Raw genomic sequence first — 26,617 nt, 5'->3', positions numbered from 1 at the left:
AACCATTAATAACTACTCTCTGAGTATGGTTATCCAGCCAGTTATGCACCCACCTTATAGTAGCTCCATCTAAATTGTATTTGCCTAGTTTATCGATAAGAATATCATGTGAGACTGTATCAAATGCCTTACTAAAGTCTAGGTATACCACATCCACCGCTTCTCCCTTATCCACAAGACTCGTCGTCCTACCAAAGAAAGCTATCAGATTGGTTTGACATGATTGCTATTCCCTATCCCCCTTACCACCTTCCAAGTGTTTGCAGATGATTTCATTAATTACTTGCTCCATTATCTTTCCTGTCATAGAAGTTAAACTAACTGGTCTGTAGTTTCCTGGGTTGCTTTTATTTCCTTTTTTATAGATGGGCACTATATTTGCCCTTTTCCAATCTTCTGGAATCTTTCGTCTCCCATGATTTTCCAAAGATAATAGCTAGAGGCTCAGACACCTCCTCTATTAGCTCCTTGAGTATTCTAGGATGTGTTTCATCAGGGCCTGGTGACTTGCAGGAATCTAACTTTTCTAAGTGATTTTTAACTTGTTCTTTTTTTATTTTATCTTCCAAACCTTCCCCTGTCCCATTAGCATTCACTATGTTAGGCATTCCTTCAGACTTCTCGGTGAAGACTGAAACAAAGAAGTCATTGAGCATCTCTGCCATTTCCAAGTTTCCTGTTACTGTTTCTCCCTCCTCACTGAGCAGTGGGCCTATCCTGGCCTTGTTCTTCCTCTTGCATCTAATGTATTCATAAAAAGTCATCTTATTTCCCTTTATTCCTGGAGCTAGTTTGTGCTCATTTTGTGCCTTTGCCTTTCTAATCTTGCCCCTGCATTCCTGTGTTGTTTGCCTATATTCATCCTTTGTAATTTGTCCTAGTTTCCATTTTTTATATGACTTCTTTTTATTTTTTAGATCATGAAAGATCTCGTGGTTAAGCTAAGCTGGTCTTTTGCCACATTTTCTATCTTTCCTATCCAGCAGAATAGCTTGCTTTTGGGCCTTTAATAGTGTCCTTTTGAAATACTGCCAACTCTCCTCAGTTGTTTTTCCCCTTAGTCTTGATTCCCATGGGACCTTACCTATCAGATCTCTGAGCTTACCAAAATCCGCCTTCCTGAAATCCATTGTCTCTATTTTGCTGTACTCCCTTCTGTCCTTCCTTAGAATTGCAAACTCTGTGATTTCATGATCACTTTCACCCAAGCTGCCTTCTACTTTCAAATTGTCAATGAATTCCTTCCTATTTGTTAAAATCAAATCTAGAACAGCTTCCCCACCAATAGCTTTTTCTACCTTCTGAAATAAAAAGTTGTCTGCAATGCAGTTCAGGAACTTATTGGATAGTCTGTGCCCCGCTATGTTATTTTTCCAACATATATCTGGATAGTTGAAGTCCCCCATCACCCTCAAATCTTGGGCTTTGGATGATTTTGTTAGTTGTTTTAAAAAAGCCTCATCCACCTCTTCCACCTGGTTAGGTGGCCTGTAGTAGACTCCTAGCATGACATCACCCTTGTTTTTACTCCTTTTAGCTTAACCCATAGGTATATCTACCTATGTGTGTTCATGGGCAAATATCCTAGGATGTCAAATCAGGTTTTTTGACCTAAGAAGGACGTTTACTTTTCCTTCATCATTGTTTTCTTAGTACACAATTCTTTTCCTATTATGTGATGGGTATGAGTTGTAAAGTTTGGACTTGTATTCAAGCTTTTTCAGTGTTCCAGGGTGTTCAGATCTTGGTTATTTGTTTGGGTCCATCTCTATTAGGAAGTAAGTAAAAGGGGTTTATTCACCATTATAATTGGTTTGGTGGATTGGAGGTAGGTAAGCATTTCTTTTGATTCCCTCAGAAGTCTAGGTGACAGTGATGGGAAGGAGCTTTTCTTTCAAGGAATGGTCTCACCTGCAGTCTCTGGAAGTACAAAGAAGAATCCTCTCTGTATGAAAACCCAACTTAATAGATCTATAGTAATTATTTCTCTCACTGGAAGGGAGCTGTGTTTTCCAAAATCACCTTCTTGGTTTTAATCCTATATAAATCATGGAAATTTACATCTGGATTATGTGTTAATTGAGCAATCCATCCTCCGTAAGCAACAATGTCAGTACACCTCTCTGACATGTGAAAGATGGGAGTATAAAGCTATCCCATCTATTACCATTTTTGAGAGATGTGAAGTGACTTGGGATAGTAAAGAAATCATTAATCACAGCTTGGTTTCTACACATTTACTAGAACAGTCATTTAGGCCCAGATTCACACTAGGTATTAAGTATCTAATTTAGGCACCTAAATCCCAGTTCCAGCAGACACTGCAATCCACAAAACTCCTGCTCAGCTGCCATCTAATTCTAAATTGACTTGGTGCATAAATGATCGCTGTAACAGTTCCCTAGGCACCTATGGTCCTGCCTCTCTGCATGGGCACTCCTGCTTCCCTCTAGTCATTGAGGTACCAGCAGGATCCACAATCCTGGGAAGATGGGGGTGCGGGGAGGAATGCCTATCTCACCTGCAGAGCCTGATCCAGTAGGCATGCACTGAGTGCACCCACTGGATTAGAGCCCATCAAAAACTGAGTTGGTGTTGCCTCCCTTATATCTTTAAGTGGTTAGAGCACTCATCTGTAATGTGGGAAACCTAGGTTCAATTCCCTTCCCTGCCTGGTGGGGAGAAAGGATTTGCACTGGGGTCTCCTACCTCTCAGGTGAGTGCCTTAACCACTGGACTATGGGATATTCTGATGTGGGGCTGTCATAGTCTCTCCTGTTGAAGCTGTTCCACTTTGGCTCACAATGACTGTTTTAGTATTTATCCAGAGGGAGAGAGGTCCAGTCTTCTTGCTCCAATGATTGACTGTTTATGGAAAGTGGAACAGCTTCAACAGGAGAACTTGAGGCAGACGTACATCAGAATATCTGGCAGCCCAGTGGTTAGATCACTCTACTGGGGGTGGCAGACCCCTGTTCAAATATTTTCTCCCCATCAGGAGGGGGGAAGGGGGGGAAATGAACCTGGGTCTCCCAAATCCTGACTGGGTGCTCTAACCACTAGTCTAAAAGTTATAAGAGAGGTGGTATTTCGTCCTTCTCTTTCATGTGGAGTTAAGAAGGTTCCTAACTTATTTTGCAAGAAATAGCATAGACACCTCCAGGAGAGGGGTTCCCAGCTATGGATTACAAGCAGAGATAAGTGTCCCCCGAAGCCCAGACTTAAGTGCTTAAGGGTGGGGTTTAGCATATTTCTCACATCAGCATCTTCCATTGGCTAGTTAAGGCTGCTCCCTGCTTAGCATGCTGGCTTTTGTGGATCACATTCTTAGGTGCCTATCACTCCCCATATATTGTATAGGGAACCTAGGCAACTAGTTCAGGCTTTGTGGCTCCCATTTTAGTTCCAGTGATTTCTTAGGTGCCTAAAAGATAGACGTCACAATGCTGAACATTGTAACCCCCGATACTTTTGTGGATCTGGGCCCTAGTGATTAATTTTCACAGAACCCCCTTTGAGGTAGTGTCACAGGCTAGGTGGCCTTTTAAGGGGAAACAGGCTAAGCTCTTCTTGTGATATAGCAACTATCCATCGTTTGATCCTGATCTAGAGGCTTAATTATCCTTAGAAACCTCAGCTATAAAAGGTTCAGGGAAGACTACAGAGAGAGGAGAGAACTCAGCAGAAAGGAGATCCATGAGACAGGAGGTAGAGTTCCCTCTCTCTCTGGGAAGCACCTGCAGAGGGCAAATTGAAGAGGACCCTAGGGATGGAGTTCATCTGTGTTTTGGCTCCTGGAAAGGGGGAAAGGCCCAGGGAGGCAGCACTGTGGGTCGGTGTTCCAGGGGAGGAAAAAGGAGCTGGGAGAACCTAAGGAGAAGCCTGAGAGGTCTGGGAACCAGAGGAGAGGCTGTATTAACCACAGGCTACTGGGGCCTGGTCTACACTATGCGTTTAAACCGAATTTAACATCGTTAAACCGATTTAACCCTGCACCCGTCCACACAACGAGGTCCTTTATATCAATATAAAGGGCTCTTTAAACCGGTTTCTGTAATCCTCCCCGATGAGAGGAGTAGCGCTGAAATTGGTATTGCCATGTTGGATTAGGGTTAGTGTGGCCGCAAATCAACGGTATTGGCCTCCGGGCGGTATCCCACAGTGCACCATTGTGACCGCTCTGGAAAGAATCTGAACTTGGATGCACTGGCCAGGTAGATAGGAAAAGCCCCGCAAAACTTTTTGAATTTCATCTCCGTTGCCCAGTGGGAGCTCGATCAGCACGGGTGGCGATGCAGTCCCAAATTCAAAAGAGCTCCAGCATGGACGTACGCGGAATACTGGATCTGATCACTGTAATGGAGAGACAAATCTGTTCTCAGAGTCCATACAGAAAACGAATGACAAAGCAATTTTGAAGAAAATCTCCAGCTATGATAGACAAGAATCCACAGCAGGAACTCAAGCACAGTGCTGGTGGCAAGCGTCAACGGAAAGCCAAAGAATCAAATGGATGCTCAGGAGGAAGGGAGGGGACTGAGGACTCCAGCATCCCACCGTCCTGCAGTCTCCAAAGCATTTGCGTTCTTGGCTGAGCTCCCAGTGCCTGAAGGCGTCAAAAACATGTCCAGGGTGGTTCAGGGTAATATCTCGTCAATTTACACCCTCCTCCCGCCGTGAAAAGAAACGGGAAAAATATCGTTACGGCCATTTTTCCAGTGTCAACCGTATGTTAACTGCAGTGCGGTAGACGCGGTGACTTGCCGGCGCTGAAACAGCAGCACCCCTCCTCTCCTTCTGAATGGCAGACAGGTACAAATAGATGGAAAACCGTCATCAGCCCAGTGAGTGCCTCCTGGCTGCCTCGGTGAAGGTCGACCGGGGTGCCTGGGTAAAATGGGAATGTCTCCCGTCCATCCTGCAGACGTACAAAACAATGCCTGGGTAAACGTCCTCATCCATAAGCAGCTGGAGCCAGCATTCATCATCCTCCCCCCACCCCTTTTTCCGTGTCTAAAGAAAAATTCTGTACTGCCCCTGGACTATCATCACGCAGCGGCAAGGCGCCACTCCTCTCTCCCCGCACACCCTTTAATGTCCCTGTCTGGACTTCACATAGCAGCTGGAGGCGCCTCCCTTCATTTATCTCGCTAAAAAGTCAGTGTTTCTATTCACTGCATCTTTTATACTTTCATCACACAAATGGGGACACTGCCACGGTAGCCCAAGGAGGGGTGTGGAGGAGGAAACAACGGGTGGGTTGTGCAGGGGCACCCCTAGAATGGCATGCAGCTCATCATTTCTGCAGGATCTCGGAGCTCTGACTCTGAGCGGCTGTGCTCTCTGGCCTCCTAGTAGACTTGCCCATTGCCCCAATATTCAGCAGGGACTGACTTCTTTTTTAGACAAAACAAAAAAAAAAAGGGGAAAAAATGGAAACCGGAATCATTCCAGGCCGACCTCAGCGAGGCCAGCCAGGAGCACCCATGACAGCAGCAGATGGTACAAATGACTGATAACCATCATCTCATCGCCAATTTACAATGGGCAGATGGTGCAATAGGGATGGTAACCATCTCTGCTACCTTGCAAAGGCAAATGAATGCTGCTGTGTAGCACTGCAGTACGCCTCTGTCAGCAGCATCCAGTACACATACGGTGACAGTGACAAAAGGCAAAACAGGCTCCATGGTTGCCATGTTATGGCATCTGCCAGGGCAATCCAGGGAAAAAGGGCGCGAAATGTTGTCTGCCATTGCTTTCACGAAGGAAGGATTGAGTGATGACATCTACCCAGAATCACCCGCGACACTGTTTTTGCACCATCATGCATTGGGATCTCAACCCAGAATTCCAGTGGGCTGGGGAGACTGCGGGAACTATGGGATAGCTACGGGATAGCTACCCAGAGCGCAACGCTCCAGAAATCGACGCTAGCCTTGGTACATGGACCCACTCCACCGAATTAATATGCTTAGTATGGCTGCGTGCACTCGACTTTATACAATCTGTTTTACAAAACCGGTTTATGTAAAATTGGAATAATCCCATAGTGTAGACATACCCTGGGAAACAGCACAAGGGGTTTGGAGGTAGCAAGTAGCCCAGGGAAACAGCAGCACATCTAAAACAACAGACCTGGCCGCTTAACATTGGGTCTCTGGGCCAGCAAGCAGACCAGAGAGTGAGGCTGGGTTTCCCCTACCAGCCCTAAGGAAGGGCATAACCCTCTTCCCAACACAAGGACTGTTGAGCTGAGGTGAGGAGGGGCTGAGGACTGACACCAGAGGACGGGCTGAGGAGTAGCCTTAGAGGGGTGAAAAGATCTCTTCATTTAGACTTTTAGTTGGACTTTTATTACCTCTGAAGAGGTCTGGATTAGACACGATTTAGCTGGAAGGATAAATTATGGACAGAATAGGCAAATTGCAGCACCAAACAGCAGATCAACGGGGGGTGCTAGAGGCAAAGACTCCTGCACACCATTACGTGATATCAGGGGCAGCCACAGCAGTCCATGGAAACACTTAAAGGTAGGGAAGCATTCTTAGCCACATTTTACTGATTAGCAGACAGACACAGAGGGCTCAAATCAGCTCTAGCATGAACAGTCATATTTCCTGTTTGCTTAAATGGGAGCTGTCCTCTTATTTCAGGGCTGATTTTAGCCCAGAGATGGAGTGATTTGCCCAAGGTCATGTAGTGAGTCAATAAAAAAATTGGGATTAGAAACCTGAGATTCCAACATTTTAGTCCTTTGCATGCCTCCACTCACTAGCTGGTTGACTATTGGAGAGGCAGGCATCTGAATTCTGGAACTCAGTATTTGTCTATCCTAATCTAGACTGTACTTGTGAATACAAATATACGGTAACATTTGCAGTGATAGATTTGGGCAACCTACATGGCTGTTCCATTTGCTCCTTGGTGAATAATATCTTTTAGAATAAATCTTTCTATTTTCATTTAATCTGGGTTTTTTTCCTCTACTTGGGCAAATAATTCATAATGAGTAAACTATTTAACAAATATTGTTCCCCCCCCCCTTTCTGCTTGTGAATGGTCTGTGACCAGAGACAAGAATAATGGTCCACTAGTTAGGGCACTAGCCTGGGACTTGGAAAACCTGGCTTCACTCCCTGCTCTGCCATAGGATAACTGAGTGATGTGGGACAGGTTAATTAGCCTCAGTTCCCCATCTGTAAAATGGGGATAATAGCACTTCCCTGACTTGCAGGGGTGTTGTGAGGTTCAATACATTAACGATTCTGAGACATTCTTGTACTATGGTAGTGGGAGCCAGATAAATCGCTAAGATTGATAGACAGAAATACTGTGATTTTTTTCCCCCTATAGATTTATTCATTAATGAAAATTATTCACCAGATAACTTCTGTGAATAATTCATGGTCTCATTCAATGAACAATTAATTCCACCTAATCGGTATTTGAAATTTGAGCAGTGCATCTGGCCAAATAATTCACAGATTTTCTCTCTTTGGATCAAAATCAGACCCTCTGTATGCAGCACCTCTGCATTTATTGTTGAATCTCAATCATCTTTTTTGTGAGTTATGTTTTGCAATGATTTTGACTGTTCTGTATATAATGCATATTTCTGAAGTACACTCTTGTAGCTCTTGTGCTCGCAGATCAGAGGAAGATATTCAGAAGGAAACAATGTTGTGAAAAATCATTGACTTAAAATACTTTGGCTGATCTAATTCTCCAACATATCTTCACTCTTTAAAAGCAGTGTTCAGAAATCAGATCATCTTCAGTGCCATCTAGTGTCACCTTTCCAAAAAAGCTTGATTTTCTACTCTAATGCTCATAAACAGAAAATAAATGCTTTTCAGCCAAATATGCAGCATATTAATTTACAGTCTCAAGGTTTTTAATTATAGTTTTGCAGGTGAATGAGTATTTTGTCTTGGTTCTGTTGTATACAGTTCCCACTGCATTAATAGGAGTAACAAGCCCATGTTGATAGGTAAATAGTTCCAAATTATGTATCTTATTGTATTTTAGCCTGTTATCCTCCATATTCTTAAGCACACATTTAACTTTATGCACACAAGGACTCCATTGATTTCCACTTTAATGTGCAAACTTGAGCACATGTATACATTTTTTACAACATCTGGGCCTTATGCCCCAATTGGGCGTCTATTGAAACTATAGGAGTTTTTTTTCCATTGACTTCAATAGGAGGTGGATCGGACCCTTAACTTGTTCAGTTTCATATTTACTATATCAAAGATTATTTTCATTTCAAACCTTACTTTCATTTTGAAGTGTTTTTTCTGGAGCCAACCCAGGCACCTAGTGTCAGCTGTTGTGCAAAGCATCCAAGTGTGGGTCCTGAACCCTTCCTGTGGTAAACATAGGAACACTGCAGAGACAGCACACTCAGCTCTTGGAGAAGGAAATGTGTCACTTGGTAATGACTGGCTTCATCAGATTTAGAAGCACTCTCTTGGGAGGACCATAACTGTACCAAATGCTGCTGTACTGACAGGAGGATTATTACAAGGTGGACCTTAGGAGGGAGAAATAAAGGAGGGGAATGATGGAGGTGGTGTCTCTCGGTGTTCCTACTGGGGCTCTAGAATCATATGGAATAACTGAGAAATAGGCCATAAGGATGTAGCATGTTCTTGTATGAAGAAATATGTAATTGGGATATTTACCTGATGCAGTAAGACTGTATAGTAATCAAAATGTTAAATTTATGTCTTTATAGGCTTGCCGATATGGACATGTCCAGCATTTAGAACACTTACTTTTTTATGGAGCAGATATGGGAGCACAGAATGCTTCAGGGAATACAGCATTGCATATTTGTGCCCTTTATAACCAGGTTAGTTATTATTCTTCTATAGCTTTGTATTTCTGTGTCTTTTTTGGGAGTTTTTAAAAAATAATCTTTCATGAAATGTATGAAGTAGCATAGAACTGGAATTGAAATTTTCTTCCTGTGGAAAACTTTGCATTTATGAAAATTTTTTCATTCCAATTTGGAATGAATGAAAATTCAGAAATGTGAAGTTTTCCATGGGAAATAATTTTTAGAAAAATTTGAGACTAACAGGGCAGCCAGGGAGCTACAGAGAGTCTGACTATTTATCAGAAACTTAATTTAGAATTAAAGAAACACTTACAGAAATATTGAAGAAAAATTGTCTCCATTGACTATGCAAAGTGGGCCTAATTCTCCACTGCCTTGTATCTTACGTAGTCATTTACAACTGTGTAAAGTGGATAAAAAATATAACCATTCTGATTTGATAGCATTTTGCATTAACGTTGCATATGTGTGAATCAACTCATATAGGTAAGATCCAAGCCTGGATCTTTATTTGCTAGTACTTAATGGGAAATGCATACACCCAAGTTGGAGATCATCATTAACTATCAAAAACTATTACAGAAAATTTGAATTCCTCTTTGAGAATGGATTTTGCCCTACTGGGCTATATTCTGACTTTTCCAGCACTTGTGTAAGGGCCAGATTCTGCAAACATACTAGTATAAGGTCTTGTAGGATCTATCCCTAAATCCAGAGTAAATCCATCAAAGTCAATGAAATTACTCTAATCTATGCTGAAGTAAATCGGATCAGAATATATCCTGGGGATATATCTGGAATATTGGTGGTTTTTCTGGGTAGGTTTAACTATTACTGGATAGGTTACTTTTCTCCAGTAATAAGGCCCCAGTTCTGCAAGGCATTCACACAAGTGCCTAAATGTAAGCATGAGTAGTCTCACTGACTTCCATGGTGCTGCACCCCCTGACCATAAGAAGACTGTTCAGATGCTTGAATTTAAGCATTTAAATGAAATATTTTTTTTAAAAAAAAAACAAAAATTAAATTGACTATGTCAGCCAGGTCAACATGAGAAACTTAAAATATTGGCTTCTGCAGTTAACTCAGTCGTCTTCACCTTCATTTTCCTGTTTGTCCATAATCTGGAAAAGAAAAATAAGCTTTCCTGCTTTTTCAGGTCCCAATCGATTTCTCAGTTTGGAAAGAATATTTTCTTCCTTTGAAATAATTCATTCTACACCAGCAGAAGAAGCTACTGCTATTAAAAGTGAGATTATCACTTCAACAGTCTCTGAATCCAAGTGTTTAGGTGACTTCTACCAGTTCACCGGTGTGACTTTCTTTAAAACATTATCAGCAAACATATTTCTTGAATGGTTCACCCTTAGCTCTGAAGTTTATTATAGTTGGCATTATGGAGGGATGATTGCTGGATGTCCATGTCATAGCCAACTCCTCTTCTTCAGCAGTTAAGGTTTGACCCTGGTACCAAGTACTGAGACTATTTGCAAGAAAATGATCTGGAGATAGTGCTTGTCCCATTTATTTTTTTAATACTTGTAATTTAACTCTGTCCTTGCATATTTCTCTTTTTAAGATCTCACTCAGTTCCTTCCAAATTTCAACAGCATCAACAATAAAATAGCTATTTCCCAGCATTTCATTCAAGGCTGCAGAAATAGGCTTCAGGGTACTCAGCCTGTGTTCAACATTTCTCTTAAATCCAATGTTGAGAATGTTGGCTGTGATTTTGCTCATAAACTGTTGTTCGATTAGGCTGGTTCTTGATATAGCCGTTGCATGTCTTGTGAGAGAGTTTGCTTGGTTCCTCCCACTTTTTTCAGAGCAGCTGCTGTAAAGTGATTGTTACAGAAGTATTTTGGAATTTCAACAACATTAGCCTTTATCTATGGAACACTGAAGTCTTTGGCTAGGAGGTGCATGAAATGAGCATTGCAACTGTATATTATTAGCTTGGGACTCTTCACTCTCTTCTAAATTTCTTCTCATCTTGGATACATTTACAGCATTTTCTGTGACCAAGCTGCATAGTAGACATTTCACTTTTTTTTCTACAGTTTGTTATAGCTTTTACTGCTACTTCTTGTAAGTATTCTGCTGTGTGTGCATTTCCTGATGTATCAATTGTTTCTGTAAGGAAGACATTCCCTTCTTCTGTTGTCACACAGGCACATACAACAAGATCATTGTGGACATTGCTCCACCCCTCAAGACTCAGGTTAACAATTTTACCCTCTAGACCTTTTGCACACCTCTCAATTTCTCTTTCATACACCTTGTTCAGCAATTTGCCTGCAACATCTACTCTGTTGGGTGGACTGTATCCTGGTCATAATGAGTGAACCATGTTAATGAAGTATGGGTTCTCAATCATACAGAAAGGAGAGTTTGTTGCATAAACAAATGGGGCAATTTTTCCATTAATTACCTCTTTTTGAAATCTGCTGGTTCTTATCACAAATTTATCTACGGTTGTTTCTGGATGATGGAGATTTTTTTTCTCTTTGCTATAGGTGATATACTGTAGCTATGTGACAGACATGATGTGACTGAAACACTATCTTTGGCAGATAACTCTGAAGCTATAGAAAATGATGGTGATCTTGAAGGTGAATAGTCTTCAGAATCCTGTGTGTTGAGAATGGATTCTCCTAAGCAAAATAAGTCAATGCAGTTACTTAATTATTATTACTATACTGCTCATTTAGTATTACGCATTGCATTCACTGACACTCAGTACTACTTTAAAGGTGAAAGTGTAAAAGGAAGATCTGCTTATTTCAGCTATTTATTTTTTATCATAACTGCATCTAAATGATAGTACCATAGAGTAACAACTATATTTTTTGCTCAAACATGAGAATTCAAGAATACTGCAGAAGGAAGACAGGCAGTGCTTAAGAAAGAAATATGAAATAAAAAAGTTTACCATCCTGAAGATCCTGCATGTTCAGACATGTTCCTTTCATCATCTTCAACACAGCTTCTTCCTGAAAAGGAACATTTCTCATGATGTTGTTTCATTCGGGCAACCAGGCCTTGCAGTTCTTTGTTGCACTGCTTGCATTTTGCACGCATGCCTGTCTTACCCACAGGTAGAGGAACTTCATTAAAATATTCTCAGACTGGGTCTCTTTTATGGCCTGCTGCCATTAGAGGTTTTTCCTTCTAGTGAGAGAATGTTATGGTAGATCTCAAATCAATGAAGGCTACACTCAGAAAGACCTCAAGACTTCTGGAATATGTTGCTCAAACAGTTTCACTTTTGTTTCTACTGCCTGTCCCTCCCTTCTCACATTTATCTCCAGACTTCTTCTCCTTGTCCAGATCTATTCCGCCCCCAACAATCTTCTATTCATTGAATTTTTTGAAACTTTGCACTTTTAGAAAGAGGTAAGGGATTGACTCTGAACGCAAATTTGCAGAGGGACAGTAGAGTTAAGGTCTGTTATTTCTCACCTCTATATATTATTTATTTAAAAACGTTTTTGCTGTTAACAAGCATGTTATCTCTGGAGACACAAATCCACAGTTTGAGAACTGCAAAACTAAGTATGTCTGATAGTATCTTCTAGACTGAGCACTGAGTCCCATTGGGTAGATAGAAAGATTAACTTAAATTATCTATACAGAAGCCCCTAGAGCCCCATAAGATTTGGTCTCTAATCCATGAACTACTGGAGCTCATTTACAAAACTTTTCTTAAACATTACATGAATATATTGTCTCATACTATACAATTAGAATTCATAATCCCTATTCCATGATGAGAGATCTTTGAGCTACAATGTATCTTAATTAAAACTACCTTTAGATAGGTTTTTTCCTCAAAATTGTTTTTATCAAAAAACATCCAATTTAAATAAAATCTGATTTTTTTATTTAAAAAAATTGATTTTTATCCACCCTAGGGCCAACTTTGCCCTCACTTACATCTGGCAAAAGGATTGCATGAGTTGTAGATGGTAGAAGCTGCAAGGAACACAGAGCTGAAGTTCTTAAAATATAGCTCTCTGTATCGGCAGTTGTTTTGAACAAATCTTCTTTTAATAACTATGGGGCAGACTGCAGTGAGTGACTATGTATGGGAGTAAAGAGGTTTAAGGTGCCATCCATCACTCTGAGTTGGCTGTGCAGGACGTACTCTGGTCTTAAATCCAGACATTAGGCAGAGAGCAGAGGATGAGTGTCTGATTCTCTTGCCTTGCATGGAAGTGCATAGGGAGAAGTGGGGAGTTGGCAGAGCCCTCCATGCACCAACAAGCAGAGCTATCTGGACGTGGGGACAAGTTTGGTACTTTTGGTAATGATGTAACCTATTTTGCCAAGATCTCAAGAAGGGTTGGAAGTCAGAGGGATGTCCAAGCTGAAGTTCTTGGAAGAGACTTCCTGAGGTCTCTTCCAAGCCCAATTTTCTATGATTCTGTGATTCTTTCCAGAGCTGCTACTGAAGCATCACACTTTCTCAGGAATGAGAGTAAACTCTCAAATTAATCCTCTACTGGGAGTGAAGTGTGGCTGCATTATGTTTGAGTTGCAGTCATAGTAATGAGCTGCTACTTGTAGATATGCTTCCCTCCTTACAGCCTATTGTTTTGTATATTGGGATATGCAAATTCAAAGGCAAAACCTTCTTGCTTTATTTAAGTGAGTAACTTTGAGAGGTCAATGGGACTACTCCTAAGTATAAGGCAAACAGGGCTTTGTCCTTTTATTTTCACATTGGGTCATTTTATAACATTCCAGCACTGTATATATTAAAACCATGTTAGAGCACTGTACACTACATTGCATTAGAAATACACAAGTAATGAGACATGATTATAACTAGGAAAACATCTGTTAAAGCATCTGTTTCTTAATTAATTACCATCTTGACTGAAAAAGCCTTGTCAAAGCAGATTTCTTCTCTTCCTTTAGGATGTCTAAAATATCTTGACTTTTTCAAAAGATAATTTTTGGAATAATTTAACATTTTCAAACATCAGTACATGTGTCTGTTGATATTAGTTATTAGGAATCCAGTTCTGCAAATCGTTCCTGCCACCTGCAGTGCTTATTGTTGGTTGCGGTATGCAGATAACATGGCAATAGGAGCTGTACTAGATAGAGTGCTCATGACTTTGTCTGGACCCACTGTTGTCAGCAGGGCCATAGCCCAAAAGTGCATAAGGGCCAGCACAAAGCCTGTGTGGTGGAGTATACAAACCTCACACTGGGCTGGAAGGGGTTAAAGGAAGCTCCCTCCCTCCAGCCCTGCAGAGCATGCTTTAACTGGAGAAGGGATTGAAAAGGGAGCAACTCAGCTCAGAAGGGGGAGGAGGACAAATCTACCTTGAAGGCTCCTGTCAAGGGTGCTGGAGAAGCCTCCCTGAGGGAGTATGAGTATATGCTGAGCCCAGCTGGGGCTGACGGTTTGGTTACCTTTTTCTTTTTCTTTTCACTTATCTGGGACTGAAAGCAGGGAAAGAAAGGCAGTGGTGGGAAGTGACCCAAGGAGGGTAACTCAGAGGGCACCTCGGAGGCCAGACACTAGGACCCTCGGTTGGATGCTCATAGACTTTAAGGGGTCAGAAGGGACCATTATGATCATTTAGTCTGACCTCCTGCACAACGCAGGCCACAGAATCTCACCTACCCACTCCTGTAATAAACCCCTAACCTATGTCTGAGCTATTGAAGTCCTCAAATCATAGTTTAAAGACCTCAAGGTGCAGAAAATCCTCCAGCAAGGGACCCATGCCCCATGCTGCAGAGGAAGACGAGAACCCCCCAAGGCCTCTGCCAGTCTGCCCTGGAGGAAAATTCCTTCCCGACCCCAAATATGATGATCAGTTAAACCCTGAGCACGTGGGCAAGACTTACCAGCCAGCACCCAGGAAAGAATTCTTGTAGTAACTCAGATCCCACCCCATCTGACATCCCATCACAAGCCATTGGGCATATTTACCTGCTAATAATCAAAGATGAATTAATTGCCAAAATTAGGCTATCCCATCATACCATCCTCTCCATAAACTTATCAAGCTTAGTCTCGAAGCCACATATGTCTTTTGCCCCACTACTCCCTTGGAAAAGCTGTCCAGAACTTCACTCCTCTAAGTTGTAGAAACCTTCATCTAATTTCAAGTCTGAACTCCCTAGTGTACAGTTTATATCCATTTGTTCTTTGTGTCCACATTGGTACTAAGCTTAAATAATCCTCTCCTCCCTGATATTTATTCCTCGATATATTTATAAAGAGCAATCATATCTCCCCTTAGCCTTCTTTCTTGGTAGGCTAAACAAGCCAAGCTCTTTGAGTCTCCTTTCGTAAGACAGGTTTTCCATTCCTCGGAGCATCCTAGTAGCCCTTCTCTATACCTATTCCAGTTTGAATTCATCCTTCTTAAACATGGGAGACGAGAATTGCCCACAGTATTCCAGGTGAGGTCTCACCAGTGCCTTGTATAACAGTACTAACACCTCCTTATCTTTGCTGGAAATACCTCACCTGATGCATCCCAAGACCTCATTAGCTTTTTTAATGGTTATCCTGATGGAGCGCGTGGCTGGGCTTCCCTATCACTGCCCCACAATAGGAAGAACTCAAACCACCTGTTGACCTCACTGCACTTCTGATTAAAGTAAGACCAGAACTGTAAGACCCACCCACTTGGAGGGATTATTAGGTGTGCTAACTACTTGGCCACCTAACCCACCAAGGACTCTGTTACAGCCTATGGACAATTTAAGTTTTAGTTAAATTCCATGTAGTCTGAAATGAGACTTAACTGATGCAAAAACGTTGGAGGGTTGTGCTGCTGGCAGACTAGGTGCCAGCTCATGCCAAGGCCCCCACGTCTCAACTGAACACTAACAAATACATAGCTGGAATTAGTCTGGCTCGCCTGTGTGTTAGTAAAGTTAAAAGAGGTTTTAGTATGATAAGAATGCTATTAGTATTATAAGAATGAGTGTTTAGACTTTGAATGCTTGTGGGTTGCTGCATATGTTAATCTCACTTGTAGCATCTGTGTCCCATACTGCAAGGTTATATTTAAGCATTTGTATTGTAGGCCTCTATAAATCACCGGAGAGGAGAGAGACATTAGCTAGTGTAAAGTGCTGCTCTCCAACAAAAGATGTTATGTCCTGGCTAACAAGGAAGGCCTATTGACACCAGATGGACTTTTGTGGAACATTAAAGAGGACAAAAAGCTTGTAGTGAAACTTCACATACTGTAGTTCACAAACCTTTACCACACGTTGCAATCCTTGCATATAGTAGCTTTAATGGACATTTCTGGGCCAAGGAGTTCTCCTTCTGGATCTTTTACTGGAGCCTTTGCATCCTGTAATTTCACTGTTATATCCCACATGTTCCCTGTTTTCAGGGCTGGCTGATCAGGGATGTGTGAAAATTAATAATTATTTACTGGCAGTGTTGTTATAACCAGTAGGTAATTGTTATAGATCTCTACTAATCCATTCCTTTGTTCCTTCTGTTAAATAATGTGTTATTTTATGGCAAAGGGGAGGGAGGTGGATGGGGAGGACAGGATGGGTGACAGTGCCCTTTTTAGCCTGTAATTCCTGTAGGTGGAGTCATTATCCATTTGATTTTGTTTTAAACCCAACCTGAGTTGCTGGGAAATACTCTGTCAGTAATTGCCCCTTCCTGGATGCCAATTAAATGAGGACCTAAATATGTTTTTGTTTTAAGGTCACTTTACAGCCCCTGGTCTCTCAATAAAATTCTAGGAAGAGAAAAAAATAGAAATTATTAGTCTATATTTTTATAAATTATACAAGTATGACATTACATTCCTTTAAAATACAACCTATTGAATTTTTTTTACTTCTGTGCTACTATGAAATCAACTAATAGATATTTGATTCTAGGCAACAAATTAAATTGAATCTGCTGACAGCCCACACATCTTAATAAAATTCACTTAAACCACGATGGCTAAAAAACTGTTTCATGTTTATTTTATACACCATAAGTAAACTGCATTAAATAGTAAATATTAAAAGTAAATATTAAAGGTTATTAAACTGTCAGTACTGTACTTTGTCAAAAACAAGAATTGTAGCATTGAGGAAGAATCTTAATATTTAAGAGTTCCAAAATATATGATGTAGACTTTTTCTGAACTGATAAACTGAGCTGGTGGAAAAATGCAAATAGCTTTTAATGGGAACTGTCCCATGAATATTTAAAAAAACCCTAAAATCTGAATAAGTTTTGAGTTTTCAATTCTTCATAGATTTCCAAGGCCACAAGGGAACCGCGAAAGCTCATGCTCCAAAACGTCTGTTAGTCTATAAGGTGCCACAGGATTCTTTAGTGCTTTTACAGATCCAGACTAACACGGCTACCCCTCTGATAAGGGACCACTGTGATCCTCTTCGGTGACCTCCTCTATAACACTGGCCATAGAACTTTTCCAAAATAATTCTTAGGAAATATCTTTTAGAAAAACATCCAATCCTGATTCATAAATTGCTAGTGATAGAGAATCTCCTATGACTCTTGGTAAATTTTTCCAGTTGTTAATTAACCTCAACATTAAATGTTGCACCCTATATCCAGTGTGAATTTACCTACCTTCAACTTCTAGCAGTTGGATTTGTTATACCTTTCTCTGCTAGATTGAAGAGCTCGTCATTAAATATTTGTTCCCTTTGTAGATACTTATAGGCTAATCAAATCACCTTTTAACCTTCTCTTTATTAGCTAAATAGATCCAGCTCCTTGCTATAAGAAATGTTTTCTAATCCTTCTCCACCCCCTTCCTTTTTATCTCTCTTTTCATTGAAAGAGAAAAAATAAGAGTGGGGAAGGGGAGAGAAAGGGGGCAACTGGAAAATCTGTTTATAAAAAAATTCAGCCATAACAAACATACAGTATGAAAACTTTCATTTTAGTGAAAAATACCATTTTCATGGTACATCTTTGATGGAAAATTTTTGATTAACTCTATTGATAAGGCATTAGGAATACAATTATATTGTGGTGTTGCAGAAGACACAACAGTTGTATTTACATTTGTAAATCATGTCCAAAATTTTAAAAGGCATGAAATAACTATTGTAGAATCCCAATGTATTTTATTGGAAAGCATGGCCAATATATAAACTGAAATTTAAGCAAAAAAACCCTGTAAAGTGTTGCAAGTCTGTTCTGCACATTGTACCATGGGCAGAGTTTCTCACGTTTTATAAAACACACTAAATCCCAATATTTTGTGGTTATAAAACTCCCTGTGAGGTGAAGCTTAGTACACATATTACTTGTCCAAACAATACAAATGTACTAAAATTTGTAAAACCCTGAAACAAACCAGAACAGTGGAACTGTTGGATAGGAACTGCAAAAAGAGAGGGGTGGGGGAAGGGGAAATGTATTTTCAGAACTATTTTGTGTTTTATGAAAGACAAATTATAAAATGTGAATCTGAAAATTAAATAATCAGTGTATAAATACTGTTAAGTTTCAGGACACAAAATACCTTAATGATCACATTGTGGACCAAGTCAGGAAATTTGGAACTTTAATATGCAAGCTTGTAATCCACACTTCCCATATTTTCTAGTAGAACATATTGTAATAGTGAATATTACATGAATGATACATGCAGTCCACCAGCCTAGGATCATCTGGTATGCATTTGAAATGGGGGTCACTTGTTGGCATGCTAGAACAAAAGTTCTATCAACATTATTTAAATCTTTAGATCTTTCTTTAGGCTATAGCTCTTGAATTTTCTCTTGGCTGATTATTAATACGTAAAAATCTTTGGAAAAACAACATGGTCCCATGAATTAAATATATATGTAGAGATATATAAAAAGAGAGACACTTCCTTGTCTGTCCCTGCTTAGCACTGTAAAGTGCTCTCCTGAGCTATTGGTTTGATGTGGTTCTTAGCACAGGTTGGAAATATTATATAACTAGGGTTCTACCAAAATTCACAACCATGAAAAACACACCACAGACTGTGAAATCTGGTCTTTTGTGTGCTTTTACTCTATACTATACAGATCTAATGGAGGAGACCAGCGTTTCTCAAACTGGGAGTCCTAACCCAAAAGGAGGGTGCAGGAGAGTCTCAAGATTATTTTAGGGGGTCACGGTATTGCCACCATTACTTCTGCACTGCATTCAGAGCTGGGCAGCCAGAGAGGGGTGGCTGTTGGCGAGGTGCCCAGATCTGAAGGCAGCACCCTTCCAGCAGCAGCACAATAGTAAGAGTGACAATACCATACCATGCCATCTTTACTTCTGTGCCAGTGCTAGCGGTGGCTCTGCCTTCAGAGCTGGGGTCCTGGCCAGCAGCTGCCACTCTCCAGCTGCCCAGCTCTGAAGGTAGCTCTGCTGTCAGCAGCAGTGCCGAAGTAACAGTAGCAGTACCACAACCCCCACTATAGTAACCTTGTGACCACCCCAGAACTCCCTTTTGGGTCAGGACCCCTACAATTACAACACTGTGAAATTTCAGATTTAAATAGCTGAAATCATGAAATTTATGATTTTTAAAATCCTATAGCCATGAAATTTACCAAAATGGACCATGAATTTGGTAGGGCCCTATATATGACTATATTGTCTAGTATCCTATCCGTTTAAAAAATATTAAATTACCTCCCTGTGACAGGTGCTAGAATCCTGACTAGAAATGCAGAGCCAACCTGCTTGATTTACCCTGTCAAGCAGCACAGGGAGTAGGTGGCAAAAAGGGCTTCATGCTTTCTATCTTTATGGAACCCTGATCCTGGGGACACCCAGGGCCAGTTAGGGCAACTATAAGTCCTCTTTGTGCTGAAGGGGGCAGTAGAAGGGATTTACCAGGCCAAGGATCTGGCTCAGTATATCGGAAAGCCAAATGAGGGAAATTACTTTTAGGGGCAATCTCCATATGTATACCTGTCTGTGAATCAGGATTTGATTTATAAGCTTGTCACAAAAACAGTAAATTATGTGCTCTGTTATCTGTAGCTGCACACTTATTATATTTATAAGCAGAAGATAGCACATTGAACTATCTCGTTAACTGGAACTTTCTAATGTAACATGACGACAAATCCAAAACGCACAGCTAAACTAATAGACAAGGCACACAAAAACATTCTGAATTGTGGACTGGTTTAGTAGAAGTCTTGAGATGAACATTAAAGATGACATGTAGAAATAAAATACTATATGTGGATCAAGAAAAAGTTAAGTGCACTGAAAAATGTCAGATCTATAGGAAAATTTCTATGAGGTTATAATCAGTAATATTTTACAACAGTACAGACTAGTGTCTTACTGCAATACAGTGTATTCAACTGAAAAATTATACTGATAGGATTTCAACTTCATATTCTGTAGCAGAACTTGATCTCATGTAAACTGGTCTCTCATCATTTGGAGAGGAGGTTGGGATATATTAGTTTTGTGTTGTGGTATTTTTGTTTGTGTATGGAGAACTGGCTTTGTTATATTATGAGCAGCTCAAAAAAAGTTTATTTAAAAAAACTTGTATTAAATATTCTGTTGCTTTAAAAACTGCTAGCTGCTTAGTTTGAGAGAAATGCTGATAAATCAAAGTAAAATTGAGGTAATAATCTGTCCTTTCTGTTTAGTGGATGTCTATATTAATTATTTAGGGCCAGGTTGTGGTAGCCTTGATCACATAACACAATAATTTATTCCTTGAACAGTTCCCATTGGCTGGAAGGTATCAACATGACCAAAGAGCTTTAATGTACAAAGTTTAATTTGAAAATACTAATTTTGGTGTAAAATCTGGTTTGTTTAATAACTTGATGGAATTTTTGTAATATGTTTTTCTGAATTGTTAACAAGGTATTTAAATCTCAATAAGTACTGCAGTCAGCTTAATTGTTACTTACACTTGCATGCAGGGTTGAGATGGTGTCTCTAACCTCTCTTTGCCAGAAGCTGTGAATGTGTGTCAAGGATGGATAACTTGGTGATTACCTGTTCTGTTCATTCCCTCTGAAACACCTGGTATTGGCCACTGTCAGAAGACAGGATACTGGGCTAGATGGACCTTTGGTCTGACCCAGTATGGCCATTCTTAGGCTGTTTCCAGTACATTGGAAAATTGAACTGTGCCTATAACTACAGTATTTAAGAATTTTCCAGCTGTATTGAAAATTAAAATTATTTCAATCAATTAAATCCTCTGATTGGAACAGAGTTTCATCTTTCTTGGACTGTTGACTTATTGTTTTATGTTAAAAAACGTAAACCAAATCACCAGCAAATCTTATAATTTAAAGCCTGTTTTTAGCGATTAAAGATTATAATTAACAAGTTCTTCCTTCTCCAATGTGCAGGACAGCTGTGCAAGAGTTCTGTTGTTCCGAGGAGCCAACAAGGAGTTAAAGAATTATAACAGCCAATCTTCATTTCAGGTAAAAAAAAAAAGGCTATCCTTAAGGATGAAATTTGCCCTGGTGCAGAGAATCTGCAAAAGGCCTATGCATTCTTCAACCCTGTTTTGACTTATATGACATATTCGACTTGTGCTGGCCTTCTGCATGAGGTGCCAGTGGGGATTTCATTCTAAGATGGAAACAGACAAGTAACCCAGATACTGCTGCAGTAAAGTTTGAGACCATGACATTTTAAGTGGGCTTGGAAAAAAAAATCTGATTCAAACACTTTCAAGCTTCAGGACATTCAGATTCAGATGCAAACTGTGTGGCTTTGGACCATAATTTTAATATGTACTGTGATAAAGTTCCTCCTGTACCTTGGTGGGTCCTGCACTTATTGGCGGATTTTGCTCGCCTCAAAGATTCACAGTAGCCCTCAGTTTGGCCACTTGCGTGGCTCAAATCTGCTGTTCACTCAGACAACCTTGACACTGGCCAGTATGGGGAAAAAAGAGTAAGAACAATCCCCGCACTTTCTGCTGATCCACCATGTGGGTCAGGGAACAGCCCAGAGACCTTCCCTTCTGATAGAATCTCCTGTGTTGGATCAGGAATTGGGAGGTTTGGGGGGAACCCAGGCCCGCCCTCTATCCCGGGTTCCAGCCCAGGGCCCTGTGGACTGCAGTTGTCTAGAGTGCCATCTGGAACAGCTGTGCGACAGCTACAATTCCATGGACTACTTCCCTATGGCCTCCTCCCAACACTTTCTTTGTCCTCACCACAGGACCTTCCTCCTGATCCTGATGTCTGTTAACACGTGTACTCCTCAGTCCTCCAGCAACATGTCCCCTCACTCTCAGCTCCTTACACACACCTCACTAACTGAAGTGAGAGCATTTTTAAACCAGGTGTCCTGATTAGCCTTAATTAATTCTAGCAGCTTCCCAATTGGCTAAAGGTATCCTTATTAGCCTGCCCGCCTTAATTAGTTTTAGAAAGTTCCTGAGTGTTCTGGAATAGTCCCTGTTATCTTACCCAGGGAAAAGGGACCTGCTTAACCTGGAACTAATGTATCTACTTTTGACCATTCTTTTGTAGCCATCTGGCCTGGCCCTGTCACAGTACCCAGTACTTTTAAAACATATCAGTCACCATTTTCATAATGGAACAGATACAGTGTAGGTGATTAAATCTTCCCTGCACCACCATACCAAGGAGCTTCATCCCAGTTCAGGAATGAATCATTTGAAGGGGGGCAGAGAAATTTAGTCTTCCTTAGTCCTGTTGTATTAATTCAGATGGAATATATGTGCCCAATGAGTTAAAGGTGTTAACATAATCCAGTCATGGTCCAACATCAGACAGCTTTAAACAAGGCTCAGGGTTTGGTATACAGAGGCATCAGCCTGCTTAGTACCATGCCAAACACATTATTAAAAATCCTTTTAACCCTTTATTAAAGAAATGGGGGATGGGGGGCAGCTAAAGAGTTTGAAATGTAAATTATTAAGCAAGGCTTTCATTTTAACAACATCCCTTGGTCTCTTTCTCTTTAGCTGGAGAGAGCTTTTAGAAACCTCCATGTTTGACAGTGTCTTAGATGGTAATAACTTGTACTTTTTGTGGAAAGCAGAATAAATTAGTTAAGATGGGCTGGAGCTCTTGTTGTTGCTATTAAAGTCCTATCTTGTTTCCTAGAAGAAAACAAGACAAACATACACAAAAGGAGGAGAGAAAAAATAGCAAAGAGGCAAAATCCAGCTCCTGTCTCTGATGTTGATTCTCATTTGCAGCCTCACTGCTGGAGAAACATAGGCATTATACGTGGTCTTATCAGCCACTCTGAGATTAGGCAAAATTGTACAAGCATTGGGCTGTTTGAGGCATTGAATTTAGCTGCCTCTTTCTGGTCACAGGCTTACAGCAGTGTTGCAAAATAGTCTTATGGACAGATGGTAAAAGGGGACAGATAGAAAAGAGAAAGAAATAAGGTGGGAAAGGAAAAGAACACAGAAGGTGTATGTGTGTATGAGGGGGGATGACAGTTTCACATCCCAGATGTTATTTGGGATTTAGCCGGAGCCTCTGGTGATGTCATCTAAATACCTCTCTTTGGCCTGGCCTTGTCAGGACTTAAGGATAGAAAGGTCTGAAGTCCTAAGAGACATGGGGGTGGCATCCATGTGAGTGAAGCTGTTTCCTTCCCCTTCACTTGTCTTTCAGTTAGTCAGCATCATGGTAGCCAGCTTTCCCCCCACGGAAGTGATGGCAATGAGAACCCCCAAAGGGAGCAATGGGTGGAATAGCCTGTTTCTTCATTTTTTTGTTCACCAGTTAAGCCTAATTTCTGACACACCAATTTTGGTTCATTGATTTCTGGTCTCACACTGTTCTTGTTTACCAGGCGTAATCTTAACAGAGTCCTTGAATTATATCAGTAGGCCTTTTTTGTTTGGACTAATTCAGTCTGTCTCCTTTCTGCATCTTTTCCCTATAAGATTTATTGTTATGGGTTATTGTGACATTTTATGAACTTTCACTCACCTCTTTCAGTTGATATCACAGTTAGGGTCAATTTGTATTCCGAATATCAGAATGGCTCCTCTAGTGAGACTGCCAAAAAGTGTAGCAGTTGTACAAGCTATTGAATACAGAACTCAAAACAGTTAATGTACTAGTGTTGTTAATGCCTTGTTTAGTTATTATCTCAGGTATGGTGTGTAAGACATACAACGAGTGATGCCCTGCTGAGACAAGCTGTGCTGGTTTTCTACTGACGTAGCCAGAGACAAGCTTTTTTAGCGGTCTGATGGAGTTGCTGCCTATAAACCACAGGGATCTAGGTTTGAGTCTTGGATGCTGTACTATGATGGATGTGCACAAACAGCAAGTCCAGTCACTGTGTCTGGAGGGGATGCTGATAATTTGCTAAATCTCCTCTATCCATCTGGTCCCCCATGACTATAGTATCTGGTATGCTAGTGCCAAGTGGCAGACACAATTTAAAGAATTTCCATTAACAATATGTTGGGTCCACAAGCTATTGACATGTGACAGTGTCATGTGTCTCTTTAAGAGATTGTTTGGATTTTTTGCTTTTATTTTCCCTTTGGAGAGTCAGGTCAGTATGTGGCATATCTAACAGGGGCTGTTTATTAATCCCCAGCAACATCTACTAGGCAGCTCTGAAGCCAGAAATCAGGGATACTAGGAATGAAGAAGTAAAAGTTAAAGTATCAGTGGTAAAAGCATAGGCTGCCACCAAAGAGAAAGTGAAATCTTTCATGGGATTAGCCAAGATTTCCCAGAAATTCATTCCACAGTTTTCTCATATTACAGCACTTTGATAGGCTTAATTAAGAAACCCCAAAAAAAAAAAGTAATCTGGCCAAGGGAATGTCAGGGACTTTTAGATACCCTGAAGAAGATCCTTTTTCAGAACCTGTATTAATTAGTCTGGACTTTAATAAACCATTCATAATGCAAACTAATGTGTCAGAGACAGGATTGAGAGCTGTCCTGTACCAAGAGAGGGAAAGAGAAGAACCGTTCAATTCTATAAGTAGAAAATTGTATCAAAAGCAATGGTACAGTATGATTGAAAAATGTCTTATTGAGAAGTAGGAGCTGGAAGCATTAAGGTAGTATTTCCCAAAGGGAGCCCCCTTTCAGGAAAATGAAAGCAATTGCACCCCTTTTCAACTCTGCAATGTGGTATTATAGACTCATAGACTCATAGACTCATAGGTCAGAAGGGACCAATATGATCATCTAGTCTGACCTCCTGCACAAGGCAGGCCACAAAACCCTGCCCATACACATTTATAACAACCCCGAACCCATGACTGAGTTATTGAAATCCTCAAAATTGAGATTTGAAGACCTCAAGCTGCAGGGAATCCACCAGCAAGCGACCCATGCCCCACGCTGCAAAGGAAGGCGAAAAACCTCCAGGGCCCCTGCCAATCCGCCCTGGAGGAAAATTCCTTCCCGACCCCAAATATGGCGATCAGCTAAACCCTGAGCATGTGGGCAAGACTCACCAGCCAGCACCCAAGGAAGAATTCTCTGCAGTAACTCAGTTCCCATCCCATCCAACATCCCCTCACAGACCATTGAGCAGACTCTGTATGCAACTCCGGCCAGTTCATTGCTCAAACTTGGAAACATGTCCCCTTCTTGGGGAAATAGTGCATTAAGGTATTATCTCTTAGGTACCAGGTTCACACTTGTAATAGATCACCACCCAGTATGATATGGCATAATGCAATGTGAGACAAATGCACAAGTTACTAGGGTGCTGTTGAGCACTACTACTTAATGGTTTCAAGTAAGACAGCATGGGAGGCCAACATAACGATTCCGACTACCTGTCCAGAGATAAATTAAAAAAATGGATGAAAGTAATAAAATTGGAAACATAAATTCTCTCTTAAGAGGCAGGGTATGGGCCAGTGTGGTCTGTCTCTGTAAGAGATGTTAGATTTTTTGATTATTTTATTTCCTTTGAGAATCAGTTTTCTTTCTTGTTCTGAAATTTCTTGTGGTGTGAGTAAACATGATATAAATGAGGCGTGAAAGGTTGGACATCCTTTGTTTGTTTTTTCTCCTTTTAATCACAGCAGTAGTCTGCCTCTTTGTGTCCTTATCAGAAAACTAGGAAAAGGACAAATAGGCAAATGCATACATCTGTGTAAAATCTACTGTTGGTGGTTGTCAGGCTCCTAATGATTGGAATGGTCAGATGAGCCAAACCATGCTGGAAGCACAAGCACAGCAGGTTAGCAAGTGGGAGCTGAAAACCTCAGAAGTGCTGCTGCATAACTGGCTAGTGACCCATACCCCATTGTTGTGCGACAACAATCCCTACATATGTTATACGGTCATTTATATTATTTGCATGGATTGGAGTTTTTATTTTTTGCGGGGTCCATTTTCCTAAGGCGGCGAGGACTAATGCATTCAATTCATTTTACTCTCCCTGGACTGGAGCACCGTATCCTTTATAAAGCTTCTTGTTCTGTATGGGTAAGTCTGCATTGCAGTTAAAAACATGCAGCTGGCCCATGTCAGCTGATTTGGGCTCTCAGGGCTCAGGCTAAGGGGCTGTTTAATTGTGGTGTAGGTGTTCAGGCTCATCACTCTCCCCTGCAAGGGGGGAAGGTCCCAGAGTTCGGGTCCAGCCTGAGCTCGAACTCTTACACCATAATTAAACAGCCACCTAGCCTGAGTCTGAGTCAGCTGATATGGGGCAGCCATGGGTGTTTAATTGGAGTACAGACATACCCTAAATTAATACAGTGTCATGGTACTATGTCCGGTGTAGATATTCATGTATTTCACTAGGTGGTGTATTGTTTTTAGTTGTGGAGAATGTTAAACTGGGGA

General features: G+C 40.8%; 1 protein-coding gene across 3 annotated transcripts in view; it reads left to right on the top strand.

Moving 5' to 3' along the window:
- SHANK2 (SH3 and multiple ankyrin repeat domains 2) overlaps positions 1–26,617 on the top strand; it is a 673,265-nt gene that overhangs the window by 141,277 nt on the left and 505,371 nt on the right. For all 3 annotated transcript variants that reach the window (XM_075065249.1, XM_075065248.1, XM_075065253.1), the window contains exons 10-11: positions 8,747–8,863; positions 21,188–21,265. In XM_075065249.1, coding sequence (XP_074921350.1) covers positions 8,747–8,863; positions 21,188–21,265 — 195 coding nt within the window. The remainder of the gene's footprint in view (positions 1–8,746; positions 8,864–21,187; positions 21,266–26,617) is intronic.

The sequence above is a fragment of the Chelonoidis abingdonii genome, chromosome 4 (assembly GCF_003597395.2).
Source record: "Chelonoidis abingdonii isolate Lonesome George chromosome 4, CheloAbing_2.0, whole genome shotgun sequence".
In the NCBI taxonomy this organism is placed as follows: Eukaryota; Metazoa; Chordata; order Testudines; family Testudinidae; genus Chelonoidis; species Chelonoidis abingdonii.
Note: the sequence above shows the minus strand (reverse complement) of the source record. Positions and strands in the feature narration are given on the sequence as shown.